This window comes from Poecilia reticulata, linkage group LG7 (assembly GCF_000633615.1).
Source record: "Poecilia reticulata strain Guanapo linkage group LG7, Guppy_female_1.0+MT, whole genome shotgun sequence".
NCBI lineage: Eukaryota > Metazoa > Chordata > Actinopteri > Cyprinodontiformes > Poeciliidae > Poecilia > Poecilia reticulata.
Window position 1 is genome coordinate 4,416,392 of NC_024337.1, and position 15,952 is coordinate 4,432,343.

The window sequence follows — 15,952 nt, forward strand, 5'->3', positions numbered from 1 at the left end:
CACACACACACACACACACACGCACACATGCAGACACACACACGCACACATGCAGACACGCAGACACACCTTACAATTTTGCATCCTATATCACCCATAAGCCTGAACCACCTATGAAGTTTTGTCCAAGTCCCGCTTTATAAACCTCCCAAATCCACTCCAGCACAGGGACATTTAACAGCCTAGTAACACACACTCACACGCACACACATTTAAACACTCTCACGCCCTTCTCCATCTCCAAACACAGCCTTTTAAGGTAAGCTCTCCCTTCCTCTGCCTTCCTGGCTTCTCTTTCTTTGCCTCCTCTCTTCAACATTGTTTCTCTATTTCAGACTGCTTTTGCCCCCCCCCACCCCTACTCACCTCCCTTCCCACCCTTCAGACCTCTACTAACACCCCCCACCCCACAACCACCATCACCCGTACCCTCCTTAGTTTCTCTGTTACTTTGACTGGGAACTGCTGAATTCCCCTGCGACCAGAGTTCCTCTCTCAGGTTTTCTTTTCCCTTCGTTTAAACTGAGTTGATTTCTGCAAGAAATGATGACCAAGCCAAACAAAGCAAAGGAAGGGAAAGAGCAAACAAACAGAGGCTTACAGGATTCAGAGCGAGATGGGTTCTGGTTGGGTCAGACGGAGCTGTAACTGCTACAAGCATATACAATTGAACAGACAATGATTCTGACATCAGAGGCATAAGAGTTTGGTGAACCATGTCTCTGTGTAAAGTAAAATTGGGCTCAGATTGTCTTGTCCATATAAGGAGGGAGGAATTTTTTGCTCTAACTGACTGATCTTCTATTCTCCCTCCCTTCCTCCCACTATCTACCATATTTTTTCCCTCTCTTGTTCTAAATGTTTGGAGTTTTTTTTATTTTTTGCATCGATGTTATTTCATGCATACGCACGAAAGCTCTGTTAAGTGTGGATCCACATATCGGTATGTGGAAACTCTCCTACAGTCACTTCAAGGTCAGATGCAGTCGTGTTTTGGGAGCTGGTCCAAACCCAGCATTGGCTCACTGCCTCGTCAGTGTTTGGTTGAGTGTTTAATGCTGCTGTTGCTCACCCGGCTGACTTACAGTTCATTATGGCAACGCATCAATGCACACACACACACACACCTGTGCAGTCTTTCTTCTCACTGTTCAGGCTCGTCTCGTGAAACAATTGATGACAGCCGTCCTCTTCTGCTCCGTCTCGACTGGATTCAGTGAAAACAGATGTTTGAAGAAACAAATAATGACATCAACCAAGATGCTCTGCGGCTGAAAGTATTTCAAAATGATGCATTCCTTGTCCGTGTGCTGGGGTGTTTGAAATCTGAAACCATTTTAAGTTAGAGAGGACAAAGCCAGACCGTGTAAGGCCCTGGAGATCCTCTGCACACCACACACTTCTGTTTGTTTCTTAGCTTTCCTGTCAGTTTTTAACCCTGTTTTTATAATGCTAGCACCTCCCTGCCTCCGAGTAGTTGACGTCTCAAACTTTGGTTCGCCCCTCACTTGTGATAACTTTTAAATACAGATGTAGTCATTGCTGAATTGGGGGAAATAAGGACAGGACAAGGTGGTATCTCAGGCTACGTTTACACAAGACCACTCTCTGGAAACTGCCGGTACCTTCGGATGTTGGTTGGTGAAACGTCCCATGTTTAGACAAGATCGCAGAAAAACTTTGAGTCAGCTATAATTGTCAAGCCAGACCACTAAATGTTGCTGTGATTATGTATGGGTCAGTGTCAGTGTGTTGGGACCTTTCAGCTGATTGTGAGGCGTAAAGGACATGTCTAGATCCTGGGTTGAAAAGATGATCACAAATGGACTTTGGATTGTGAGGAATATGTGACATCTATGGTAAATGGACTGAAGGTATATAGCTTCAGTCCATTTATTGGAAAAGTCAGTAACTTTTCCAATCATATTTAACCACTCAAAGCGCTTTACACTAGAGTCACATTCACCCATTCGCACTCACCGATACATAGATCACTAGGCAATGTTGGGTTAAGTAACTTGCCCACAGGCACATTGACATGTTGCTAGAGAAAGCTAGAATTGAGCCTGCAACCTTCTGATCATGACGACTTCTCTACCCACACCACCACAGTCGGCCATATTGGATTACATGTTCAGGAGGGCTAAAACACTCCCATAATGGCAAGCTTACAGATAATGTATTCCTGTGTGGTAGAGCAGAAAAATATCTAAAAAAAAAAAAAATGCAGCGCTGCTTCAAGGACTCGGGTTATCTCTGGATACTCACTTCTGTGCTGTGTAAATTTTGGCTTTGAGCGAAGTGCACTGTTTCTTTTAAAACAATAATGTGTTTGTACAACACAAACGTAAGACTATCTTGTATTTTCTCATCTAGGATTGTCTGGTTCTTTGCTGTTTCTAAACAAACCTTGTTTTTGTGAAGGACTGGGGCAGTTTTATCAAAAGTTGCCTGTATTTACCATTTCCAAGGTTTCTGGTTCAAGTTGTCAATATTTGTTCTTGTCCTCCCTACGTCATTCTGCCACTCCCACACTTCACAGTGAAAATGATTTACAACACTTGATCTACAATTGCATTTTCCTTGTGGGACAAATTGTTTACTTAAATTCTCATCAGTTTAGAGCAATAAACAAATTTTGAATCCCGACCAACATGGAAACAGCTGACTGACTTCACTGTGCTTTTTGGAATCAGGAGTATCTCCTAATTCCAAAATCAATTTATGATTGATTTTTTTTAACTGAACTTGTTAACAGGCTAACAAGTTCAGTTTATCATTCAAAACACATAACAGTGTCCTCATAACTCACTATTCAAATGCTTTCATGTCAGAACCATTGTCTGACATGAAAGCATTTTAGGGCTGATGGTTAAGGGGTTAAATATTTTTGTATCCAAGGAAATCCAGCAGAGCATCAAGTCATTGACGTGCAGCATTCACTCCTCCTGAACAATGCAGCAGCGGTGGACAATCACTTGAATTGTGTCCTGAACTTTACAGCAATCCCTCATACTAAGCATGCATATTGGAAGAAACCTCCAGCAGAACCAGAACCTGACTCAGTACAAGCATCCATGCAGTACAAGCAGGCATGGCGAGCCTGCGACAACCGACTGGAGTTTGAAAAGACGGGGCAGAGACACAAAAAAAAAAAAACAGAATAACTGATCCAGGTGCACCTTCTGTGTTAATAAAAAGTAACACTAGCAGGAAAGGTCTAGTAATTAGAAGCATTATATCAGCCGATGTTTTCCTTCAGGAAGGAATGACAGTCAAATGGAACGCAACCAGGTGTATCTATGGAGAGAAAATAATAACAACAATGCAAATTGGAGAGTAGTAAAAGAAGAATGTAAGGAAAAGTGGTCAGTTTGTCTTCAAGCAGTCAAAGCCTATAGTAGCATTACTACAGAGACAGATCAGGATAATCTAYGCCCCTAGAACAAGGCACGAGAGAGGAGGAGCCCATAGAGTTCAAGTCATCCTTTAAACCATTATCTGTGCTTTGGAGCTTTGGGAATTTCTCGAGGTTACATTTTGTCATTTTGGTACTCGTCTGATTAACACCCTTACTGCCGTCTCTGAGCTTCTGCAGTCTGAAACTTATTATTACTACAACCATAAACTGGACTTCTGCTTGGGAATGCTTTTGCTGCTCGGTCATTTAATCATGATCAGTCATTTGCTTATCCTCCATTTTATTTAACAACTCTGTTCAAGATGCAAGTTTGAAAACCAGAGTTCATCTTACCATTTTACCTGCAGCAATCTGCTCAATAACAGAGGTTGGGCAGTTCTGTGTTTGACTGATGTACTGAGATTGAAATGCACAGAAGTGCTGGTACATGTCTGCAGCTGGGGTTGCTCTCTGGTCATTATGGGTCTTGAGGTTAACTCTGCTGAGTAACCTCTGGCATGTTGGGTTCAGAGAGGCAGTTCACTGTATTTTAACAGCTTAGAAATTGTACATTTTGATCCTAGTGGAAATGATAACACTTGCATTGCACACATTTGGTCATGTAACTTTTGAAAGTAGTTGCTGTATCCTATTTAGAGTTTCAAAGCAGGAAATAATCAATAGTCTTAATATACTTTTGACCCATATTTCCTTTAGGAGTTTTTAGTGAAAGTCTGCGAGATACAATCCTAAAACGAGCCGATTTTAATTACAGGTTTTGATCTACACACACATTCACACTCATCCCCACATGGGGCTTAAGCCAGGCTGCTCCTGGGTGAACTGCATGACATCATATGATCTCATTACTGAAGCATTTGAGTCTGACAGACAGACCTGCAGAGACAAGACGAGCAAAGATACAGGCATGGCGAGCGGTGCAGTTATATGATTTATTAGATATAAAAAAAAAAAAAACTCAAAACAGTCGGAGCAGTAAAAGTGAACAAACAAAAAGAACAATATTTGCAGATTCATTTCGTACAAAAAAGTATTGAAAAAACAAGTTTCGATCACTTCTTTAGTCTTTTTATGGTTGTTTTTATTCTCTTTGTTTCAAAACTTTACCGAGTCTGTTCATGCAGACGCAAAGTATGTATGTGAAAGGCTGATGAGCACATTAAAACACCACAGCTGGCTGTGGTGTTTACCTGGTGAAGCAACTTTAGGCTCCACAGATTACCTGGAAATATTGCTAAACATGCAGAAAAAGGCAAGGCAGTCATTTCTCATGGACTCGGCCTGTCCTCAAGCCGTTCTTTTCCGTCAGATTTCACTGATATCGGAGGTCGATTTATTGAATGAGTGAGCAGGAATGTCAACAGAGCAAGCAGATAAATGATAAGCATGGTGGCAAGACGGGATGAGTCAGATTGGAGTGTTTTGTTTTTCTGGAGCTCGGTCTCTATGGCGATATGTCAATTTCACTTCCCAGACAACAGTTTGGACACAGAAGGCCTAAGTCAGCAAATCCAGTCCTGATATTGCACAATCTGAGCTCCTGAAGAGAGAGCTGTGTGCCATCATGCATCTTCCAGGAAATGTGCTCTTACTTGGAAAACATCCACTGTTTGAATTACTCTGTTTTTTTTGTTGTTGTTGTTTGTGTCTCTGAATGACTTCATTGCCTGTCCCAAAATACTTAACAGCCATTGTTTCCTGATGTACCAGCTGGTCACTATAGTTTCCAAACAATGTAGCCCAGGCAGAGGTAAAGGTTGCATTATTCTGAAGTACAGACTAATACACATTTAGTGAGTTACTGTTCAAACTACTCAAACTCACAATTCAAAAAGAAAATKAATTAGATCAGAATGCAGAAATTTTCAAGTTGTGGAAACCTTGCAAACCAGGCAGGGCTGGAAAGACTTCATACATGCTCAGTTTGTGAGAAATCTCGTCAATTGGTAGATTTGCCACTGATGACACTGATGAGTCCCAGGTCTTATGTAAAAGTCCTGGGAAATTTTACAGAAGGACATCAGTCAGTTTACATAAAAACGGCTCCGGAGTGTTTTTCTTTATATGTTTCTGGAAAACATTTAGTTRATTAGTCAAATACATTTTCCTGAGGCTATAGTATGGATGTCTGATGAAAGAGACAAACACTCTAGAACGGAACAGAAATGTTGCATATGCCAATGCCAGAGAACATTTTAATAGTTTATCAGCAGATAGTGGTTATCCATTGCTGCTGGAGGACATGGACTGAGAGTAGGTCATCTGGGGAACGAAGCTGGTGTTGGTTCCACCCAGGTTCGGTCTAATTATCTACCAGTAGATATTCTCCTCCTCAGGACAAACAGCTCTTCAGGTTAACCCCCCACCAGGGGCCCCACCTGGCCCCTATWACCTGCATGCGCTRCCCTGCTCTTCCTTTGCCACAGTGAGTATCAGGTCTGCGGCTCAGCCACAGCTCCATCCTCCTCCATCATCACCTGTCTCACTACTGTTGTTTCCTCCCGCCTACTTCTGAGTTGTTCATTATTGATAGAATGGTCTTGCTAAGTTCAAAATATTATTCCTTTGCGTTTAGTTTCTTAGTTATAAATTGTGTTCTGTTCTCCTTTTATTTTAATATATTCTTGTTTTTCACCCTGCTGTTGTTTCCTTTGTGTCTAACTCAGCTCTGCGTTCTTTATTCACCTTTCTTCCATTACTCTGCCCACACTCTGTGTTTTGTTCTGTCCTCAGGTAAGTTTTCTGTCATACCAGCTAATAATCTTTATCCATGCTCATTCCAAGGTATTGACTCACAAAACATGACACTCAATGGTAAAGTTATGTTCCTGTGTACCAGTTACTGGTCCATTTCTGACCATCAAACTGACTTATAGGGTGCTAGTGGTTAWTGTAGGGATCAGTTCATACTGTAAAACCTGAGCAATTTAACAGTTCAGAAAGTGATCCAGCAATGACAATAAATGCAATACTTTTAACATGTAATGCCGTGCAGAAAAAAATKTCATAATCTTGAACATAAAACCATAAACTTTTATTTAAACTTATTTAAGATGTATTTATTCCATCTATTTACACTAATGCAACAAGGATATTTGCTGATTCAAAAGTTAAAACCTCACCAACTCACTTATTTCTTTTGTCTTAATCCTAATCTTGACATCTTCATTAGTCTTTAAATCCAAAATATGAATAAAAAAGTTTAACGTTTTATATTTCTTGAACTTCATTTGATCACCATTGTGGATCTTCCTACAATAGCCACAACCACACCAACCTGGCCCTGTCAGAGTTGTGCTGTTACGGTAACTAAGGAAGCGGGATTGTTTAGACGAAGCAATGACTAAAATGTAAACAGAGACTAAGCCTTAGTCAGGGCTGCTCTTTGTTTTCTTCAGTCAAATCTACTGCTTTTTTAAAACCTGTTTTAGTTCAAATAAAACTAATGATGATTATTATATTTAAATATCTGCCTAAAATAATAAATGTACCTTTTCCATTGCATAAAACCCTGCTTATCCTTACAGCACCTCATCATCTTTAAAATCTGAACGATCAGAGAATTTATCACAGTGACTGGAACGACGAGAAGCTGCTCTTGACCTCTCTTTTGGACAGCATGCTCCTCCCAGACACACTTCCGTTCTGTCGGCGCTTCGCTGGGTGTTAACTAACACACCCTTCTGCATCATAAAAACTGTCCAGAGACAGATGAGTGATAATGCGAATGTGTGTTTGAGAGTGAGTAACTGCATTTCTAAACATAAATCGAATTGAGCAATCCCCTTGATTATTGGGGAAGAGAAACAAGAGRCGGCTCCGTAAATGATTAAAGTATTAAAATAATAAAGTTGAAGCTTTGGTTAGCAGGAGTTGTGGTTAGTGTTAGCTTCAGTCAGKAAGTGATGAGCACGAGTCAAGGCAGCATGCTCTGCAGCGACAGCTCAGGAGTGTGTATGTGTGAGGGTGTGGTTGGCACAATGAGCCTCTTGGTGCAGATCTCGTGTTTCTGTTTTTGGGTTAAGGTTTAAGCAGCTCGAACAGCCATTGTTCTGAGATCCAAATCATAATATTTTTGCTTGTTGCTCTGACCGCCATGCTTACAGCTCCTGTCGGTAACAGTGCAGTCACCAAAACAAWACATTTCCAAACRTGAGTCATAAGATGSTTGACTTGGCGTRAAAAACTAACGGAAACAAAATTCTCAGTCGGTACTAAATACTATTGTTTACGCTACGGCTAAATTACAGTCTGTATTAGTAGATGGCTTGTTTTCATTTTTGTAACAACWRCTGMWRAWRATGWKRWGAMKAMWRAAMWAMWMATCATTTTGAAATATGATCTAAAAACAACTGGCAGAAACAAACACATGAGATTTCATGGAGACACAGAAAGCAGGAGTTCCCACTTGGATATTTACTTTTCCAACAGGAAACATTGCTGAGCAGATCCTGGTCAACAGCAGATCATACTGGAAAAGCTGCAATAATAGTGGAGTGAACGTGATTTATTCATAACACAGCATTAATGTCAGAAGACCCTCATTGAGTTCTGAGATAAGGCTTTTAAAACTGGGCCGGTGGAGGGGAAGATAAGGACTGACGGTCCTTTGCATCAGTCCTTATAGAAAAGCAGGACCGATAGACATTTTGGGATCTAGTCCGCCTTAATGTGAACGCTGCTCCAGTCTGTTGTCATGAAGAAAGAACTGACCCTGGAAACAAAGCTCTTGACATTTAGTTCTGATCATATATACATATAAATTAGGGCTGTAGTGTTACRATACACRATATTCTGCTCACGATACGATATATATTGCGATATYCATCAAACAATACAATTCAATACACCTTTGCAATTTCCTGAAARATTTTAGAGGGACAGAGTGATTTTGCTGACATTTTGTGACTGTTATAGAGTTGGATTGAATTAATTTAACTGAAAACTGATTAAAAGCACCAACTACACAATATCTGGCTCTGGTTGGACATGGACACAGACTTAAAGTCGACAGCTGGACAAAATGAATCAAAGAAGTGGTGAGAAAACATGTTTCTTTTAATTGAATCCGTACAAACTGTAGCTTACATGCATTTGTAAAGTAAATAAAGTGCACCAAGTACCTGCTCTGAATAGAAAAATGACATTGCTTTTAAGCCCTGTGTCAAAAACCCTCTTTCTGCTCTACTTCATGTCTTAGTGTGTGTAACTATTAGAGCATCTCTGTCATCAGTCACCAGAAAGAGGAGAATGTGCTCTGACCTTTTTTGGTCCCTGTTCTTGTCCCATCGTGTCGCCGTCATTGCTGGCCTTCAGGGCCCTGAGACAGGAAAGGATTTGTGGAGACTCAGACAAAACAGCAGGGCAGAGAAGATAAGGAGCTGACAGCTGACCTTCACATGATGCTGCGCAGGAATTGAGGTCAAAGTTCAAATGCCTCTCCTGACTGAGCAATCTGCTCTGGGTTTGAGTCTCTCACAAGTTGCCCTGCATCGCCCTGCTCTTATCAAGCTCTGCTGACACGAACAAAGTCCAAAGACGTGAAAAAACCCTAAAAATGATGCCTGGCTCGATGAGGCACGTCCCTCAGCTGTTCCTCAGGATGTAATGCGTACTTATTGTGTGTTAGGATGATGTCAGAGAAATTTTTAAAATGAGAAGCAAATGATTCCTCACATTTCTAAAAAACATTTGCTTTTCATTTACTGAACGTGAAGGATGTGAGCTCATTGCTCCCTTTTAGGAATTACTGAAGCAGCAGCCAACGACAGAGGCTTTTATGTCTGGGGCAATGCTGCCCCCTACTGGGAACATTTGAGAAGCAYTTCTTAGAATCATTCATTAAAATCTAATACTGGCCAGTGGCTGATGATGCTTTTTTTTCAATCAATGGTCTAMATGTTTTATCCCTGAATGAATAAAACATTTCTTTTTCAGTTTAATTTTGTTTATTTATAAAACACATATTAACAATAAACTTCCCAATTCAAGGGACTTTTAAGGACACATGGACACAAGGCAAAGCTTGTGATGAAGGGGAAAAACACCTCAGAGAACGGGCACCAAGCACAGGAGTTTCAGAAGGCACTAAAGTATGGAGTACTTTTTACATATGTAACATTTAAAAGTGAAGGATTATTGGAAGCAATGGCTGTTTTAGTGACTTCATCTAGAGATACACATTTAAGCAGATTAGTTCTGAAATAGTCCATGGTAAAACAGTTAGGATAACACTCGGTCAAAATGCATTTAATTAAATTTTCAAAACTGCCTTTGGCAAATCTATTTAAAATTCTACATTGTCAGCTGTCTGCTAAGATTAACTTTATGCTGCATATTTATCTATCATTTTAATTGTGTTGCTTTTCTTTCTCCTTCTGTCTTTGTAAGACACACCACACATTGTACTCAATTAATAGCGTATAGCTCAATTCTACAAACCTCAACTGACCCATTTCTAAAGACAGAATGAATCTAAAAGTGTGTTCAAGTGTGAATAGTGCTACTCCAAAATATTTAGTCAAGTAAAAATTAAAAGTAGACATCCAGGAATTTACTTAGGTAAGAGTAGAGAACAATATTTGATAAAAAAAAAAAAAAAGATGGCAAATTGACCATCATGACAAGAGAGGGCGCTCTTTAAGAAGCTGTATGGAACCATCCACTGAAAAACAACATTTCCTAGCATTCATTTACGTATTTTATTTTATTTTATTATAAAAAAATTATATTAAGCTGTTATTTACAATGCATTTATGCCAAGAAACACATTGCTACAAAAATGATATTATTTTTGTATATTTTTTAAAAATCCGCCCCGTCTCACCTCCGTCCTCATGACGCGGCGGAAGTAGGTTCTCCTTCCTTTCCTCCATTAGGTGAGTGCGTGGTGGCGGCGCGTTTTCTGGGTCTGCTAGTTTAAAAACACATTTTAAAGTTATTTATCTCTAAAGTTAACTTATATTGAACCGAAGTAACTCGATTTTATCTACTTTTTCACAGATTATAACCATGGGGCGCCGACCTGCTCGCTGGTAAGTCCTGTGCGTTTTTTCTCGTGTGAGGCCGAGTTTAGTGTCAGTCGGAGGAAAATGGCAGCAGCTGAGTCCGCTCCATGTGCACGGAGCCGGACACCGGCAGGCCTCGGCACACGCTGCTAGTGCGGAAATTAACTACTGAGCGCCTTCTGAAAGCTTTTTGGAATAACTTGCGCTCATCTGAATTACTTTAATGCTCTCATTCATTATATTAAATTATAGTGTTAGCTTGAGCTAACGTGACCTATCACGATACTAGCATTAACACTGGTGCCAAACTAAGGTTCATGTAGGAGTTGGTAAATGCGGTTTGTGAAGCTACTTTTTATCAGTTGACACAACATTTATTGCAGTGGTTGAGCTGTTATAATTTATTTTATGAGAAAACTATAATTTGGTTTCATAAATCTAACTTCCCAAACTGAGCAAGCAARTGTTGACTTAAACGAATCAGGTTGTAAGGTTTTTCAGTTTATTTAGGCCAGTTTAACCCAATTTTTGTCTTCAGATCCGATAATCTTGGAAAATATGTTTGTATGATCCTCCAGATGTTTCGTTTTATTAACATTAATAATAATCTGCGTTAGTTGTACATGTGAATCACTTGTTAGGGATGGATTTACTAAAAAAATAATAAATTCAGCTAATGATAAAGCAAGTACTGCCTAGTTTGTGTGGAGTTTTTGATTTTTCCTCTGGAACGAGCTTAGCTGCTCAAAGTGAAAGGATGTATTTAAAGTGATACAGTAGGKCTGATGAGAAACCTGTTTTCTCTCTTCCAGCTACCGCTACTGCAAGAACAAGCCTTACCCCAAGTCTCGCTTCTGCAGGGGTGTTCCTGGTGAGAACTTTAACATTTACTGTWCCTCTTCAGAATATTTCAGGACCTGCTAAATTACTGCTCCTGAGCCTCAGACCTTCTCTTCACTGTTTTCATCTAAGAACCGTTCTGCATTGTTAGCACTGAGGTTTTGTCTCTGCATTCATCCGAAATGTTCTGGTCATTTTAATTGGTTCAGGTCCAGTTTTTAAACATGTTGCGATGTCACAGCTGTACAGTCCCATTAACGTTTTAAATCCCTGATGATGTAGAACTTATAATTCTCACTAGCTTGAGTTAAATGAGTGAGAAGATGCTAATAGTTTCAGCTTAAAGATTTAGCTTTAAGCTGAAACTTGTGCAGAAATCTTTAGAATCAGTTTGCAGTGGCACCATGATACGTTCCACTGCTGGTTCTGCAGCTTATTAAGCCGACTGGTTCCTCTGCCGTGTGGTTCTGGTGTGCAAAGGCTGCAGACAGCGACTCTCTGGTTGTGTATGTCCTCAGCTGGGCGGTGCTGAGTGCTTTAAGGGACCACTGAGACATTTCTGTCCCGTGTGGAGTAAATCCACTCGCCCCCAAATCTGCTGCTCTTCATCTTCTTTTCTCTCTTTTTGCAGATCCTAAGATCAGGATCTTTGACCTGGGCAGGAAGAAGGCCAAGGTGGACGAGTTTCCTCTCTGCGCCCACATGGTGTCTGATGAGTATGAGCAGCTGTCCTCAGAAGGTAAGAATGTTCTTATAGTTTCTCCTTATAAAGTTTTTTTTTTTTTTTTAATGACAGCGTTGGTACTAAATATAATTCTATAGTGTAGCATTTAAGTCTGTTCAGAGCAGAGTTGTTGTTTCATTAGCCAGCTCTCGTTCTCAGAGGTCACCCTCCTGTTTTGTTCCAGCAGAACCTGAAAAAACGTCCTCCTAGGATGTCATGTGTATAAATGATTGATTTGTTTTTAAAGTTAAACATGTGGAATATTCTGGGGATGCTGGAGATGTCATTGAAGTCGTTTGACTCATTCAGAAGGAGCCACGGTCCAATGACGGCAAACTGCAATAAAATAAAAGACAAATTGTATCAAAGTTCAGGTGATTTTTTTATACTAAAGCTTCTAAAAGTGGGTCAAACTAATTTACTCCATTTAAGAACTGGTTCTAGGTTCAGCTGTGAATTTTGTGGTGAATGTCTCGTTTCATTAGACTTTAATGTAGAAATATTTTTTTTCCCTTCTTAAGCTGCTGATCATGAAAGTGAATGAAGGCTGATGAGTTTGGAGACAAATGTTGAACTATTGGATCTGTAATCAGTGCAGAATGATTCGGTGTAGGTTTCATGAGAACTGAAATCATCCTGTTAGTTTACAACCTCAAGCTTCATTTTAGTTCCTTAAATCCTCTGAGRAACCTGAATCCAGAYCTGCTTCTGCTTTTTAAAGGYTCAGGGTGGCATTCCTAYAAACCTGATCAGCCTGTCATCAGTCCACTAATGGTGAAAGTTACATAYGTGGAAACATTGATGGTGATGTGCAGAATGTCTCTACAGTGTCTGAAATGTTTCAGTGAACTATATTTAAGGTGCAGGTCCTGTCTGGGTGTACGTTGTACAACCTCGTCCCTCCACTGAAACAACCATCCAGTAGGACTTCCATTTGGTCGTCATGGCGATCCAGCCCATTAACCATCCTGTCCTGTCSTCTAGCTCTGGAGGCGGCTCGTATCTGTGCTAACAAGTACATGGTGAAGACCTGYGGTAAAGATGGCTTCCACATCCGCATGCGCCTGCATCCCTTCCACGTCATCCGCATCAACAAAATGTTGTCCTGTGCCGGAGCTGATAGGTGATGACACACACACACACACTTTATTTGTGCTCAGTGTGTGGAGGATTCTTGTCTGATCGTTGCTGTTGTTCCAGGCTCCAGACTGGGATGCGCGGTGCGTTCGGCAAACCCCAGGGCACCGTGGCCCGGGTGCACATCGGCCAGGTCATCATGTCTGTGAGGACCAAGGCTCAGAACAAGGAGCATGTGGTGGAGGCTCTGCGCAGAGCCAAGTTCAAGTTCCCCGGACGCCAAAAGGTAAAGAGGAAAAAAAACTGGAATCGTGTGAGAATTTGAACTCTGCAGCTTATTAAGCCGACCAGTTCCTCTGCCGTGTGGTTCTGGTGTGCAAAGGCTGCAGACAGCAACTCTCTGGTTGTGTATGTCCTCAGCTGGGAGGTGCTGAGTGCTTTAAGGGACCACTGAGACAAACATGTCATTGTTTTTACTGCCTAATTTTGCCGTTGAGCTGTACTAACACATCGTCACTCTGACCTGCAGATCCACATTTCCAAGAAGTACGGCTTCACCAARTTCAACGCCTGCGACTTCGACGACATGATGGCTGAGAAGCGCCTGATCCCTGATGGCTGCGGGGTGAAGTACATGCCCAGCAGAGGGCCCCTGTCCCACTGGAAGGCCCTTCACGCCAACTAATCCTCCTGCACACGTCCTGTGAGCCGGAAACCAATAAATGGCTTTGACTACAAAATGAATGTTGTGGTTGGTTTTTTGTTAAAGTGAGATCCACAGTTACAGAGCAGACTTCATKKGAATGAAACCAAACTTCTAACTAATGTTAACTTGTGCCTGGTTTACTTGACATATTTAACTGATGGCTGTATGTATAAATACACCAGATCTCTAGGCTGTTATGAGTAAAATTTCACAGAATATTGTATAAGAATTAGCAATGTAAACTGAGCAAAGTAAATGGAGACTGGTTGTCCATAGCAGGGTAAAATGCTGCTTGTGGATATTCTGGATCAGTATCTACATTAAAGCAGTAGTCGTCTCAAAGATGAGCTAGTTTTACAGGAAATCAAATGTTTCTAGTGTTCACAGCCTAACGGGTTCTTTTTCCTCAAGACTCAACTGGAACCCAGTGAACAAGAATAGAAACTGCAGTGGGAATCAGATGAACTAAAAACTTGCATTTTTTGCTGGRAAATTTTCAGTAAAAATTTCTTTTAAAACTTGCACTTGCTTCATTGTAATGGTTTCGTGAAACAAGGCATGGTGAGGTTGCATGAGTCTCAAGGAGCATTTCTGTTTTTACATTAGAGAAATTAGATTATTTTTAAGGAAGTCTGAATGAAGGCTTTTAAGTTTCACATTTTCTACCAGCTTTTTAAAGGCAGTTTTTNGATATTCTGGATCAGTATCTACATTAAAGCAGTAGTCGTCTCAAAGATGAGCTAGTTTTACAGGAAATCAAATGTTTCTAGTGTTCACAGCCTAACGGGTTCTTTTTCCTCAAGACTCAACTGGAACCCAGTGAACAAGAATAGAAACTGCAGTGGGAATCAGATGAACTAAAAACTTGCATTTTTTGCTGGRAAATTTTCAGTAAAAATTTCTTTTAAAACTTGCACTTGCTTCATTGTAATGGTTTCGTGAAACAAGGCATGGTGAGGTTGCATGAGTCTCAAGGAGCATTTCTGTTTTTACATTAGAGAAATTAGATTATTTTTAAGGAAGTCTGAATGAAGGCTTTTAAGTTTCACATTTTCTACCAGCTTTTTAAAGGCAGTTTTTTGTTTTTGTTTTTGAAGATGCCTTTCTTAAAAAAGGTCCAAATATGCCTCCACCATATATTACATGTTGGATGAGATGCTTTTAAATGTTCAAAATGTTATACAGTAAATGACAAGTCTTTGCTACAAAAAACCCAATAAGATGTTATTAAATATATTAAACATTGATTCTTTTAAATAAAATGTTTTTCTACTGATTCTTTCRATCCCAGGATCTAGTTTACATTTCTTCATTTAATTCCTTTTTGATGGAATTTCAACTTTCTAGAAGCTTTSAAGATCATTTCAATTGTAGCAAAGCCAATCAGTGGTGATGAATGAGGTTGATTCATGTTGCTGATCTTGGTCAACTTTTTATTTAAATTATTTCTAGCATGGTTTGCTTTCAGAAGTTGGTCAGCAGAGTCCATCTGTCATATATCAGCACAGCTCCAGATGTATTCCTGTCCTCAGAGGATTGCTGTGAACAAACAGCATCATGAAGACACAGAAACTCGGGTCAGGGAGAAGGTAGAAAGTTCCAACCAAGTTTGATTCTAAAAGCGATTTGGTCTGTGATGGCTGGAGCCTCAGAGGTTCACAGCTCAGCTGGAGAGTCTGCTGACGGGACTATTTTAAGATTCTCATGTCAATTCCTCATGATTYCATCTATTTTATGAAGTGCACCAGTTCCTCCTGCAGCAGAAMAGCCCCACAACATGATGCTGCCACCATTCTTCAGTTATGAAGTGGTCAACTAGTTCCATCAGACCACAGGACATGTCTCCAGAGATGAAGATTTTTGTCCCTATGTGCATCTGCAAACGGCCTTCTTTGTTTCCGTTAAAGGCTTCTTCCTCACTGAGTGACCGTTCAGCCCATGTCAGTACAGGACATTTCACTGTGGATAATGACGCTGTCTCACCAGCCATATAGTTATAAAGAGACTCGAGGGAACAAAAGGTGTTGAAACATCTGAAAATTGTTCCCAGAACTGAACCAGACTGGTGCTCCTCCTGATTCTCTTCCTGACATCTTGGCTGATTTCTTCTAACTTTCTCATCTTGTCAAACCAGAAATCAGAGAGTTCCAGGTGTGGCCTTCAAATAAATCCACAGG

At 40.5% G+C, this 15,952-nt stretch overlaps 1 protein-coding gene across 2 annotated transcripts; it reads left to right on the forward strand.

Moving 5' to 3' along the window:
• Positions 1-10,280: 10,280 nt before the first annotated feature.
• On the forward strand, positions 10,281-13,813 carry rpl10 (ribosomal protein L10). Of its 2 annotated transcripts, none has more exons than XM_008412904.1 (7): positions 10,281-10,299; positions 10,424-10,455; positions 11,241-11,299; positions 11,900-12,007; positions 12,977-13,115; positions 13,193-13,355; positions 13,599-13,813. In XM_008412904.1, exons 2-7 carry the CDS (start codon positions 10,433-10,435, stop codon positions 13,752-13,754), a joined length of 648 nt encoding a protein of 215 aa, XP_008411126.1. In that variant the 5' UTR covers positions 10,281-10,299; positions 10,424-10,432; the 3' UTR covers positions 13,755-13,813. The 2 variants fall into 2 exon arrangements, with proteins under 2 accessions (XP_008411126.1, XP_008411127.1); XM_008412905.1 differs by having other exon boundaries at positions 10,290-10,329.
• The last annotated feature ends 2,139 nt before the right edge of the window (positions 13,814-15,952 follow it).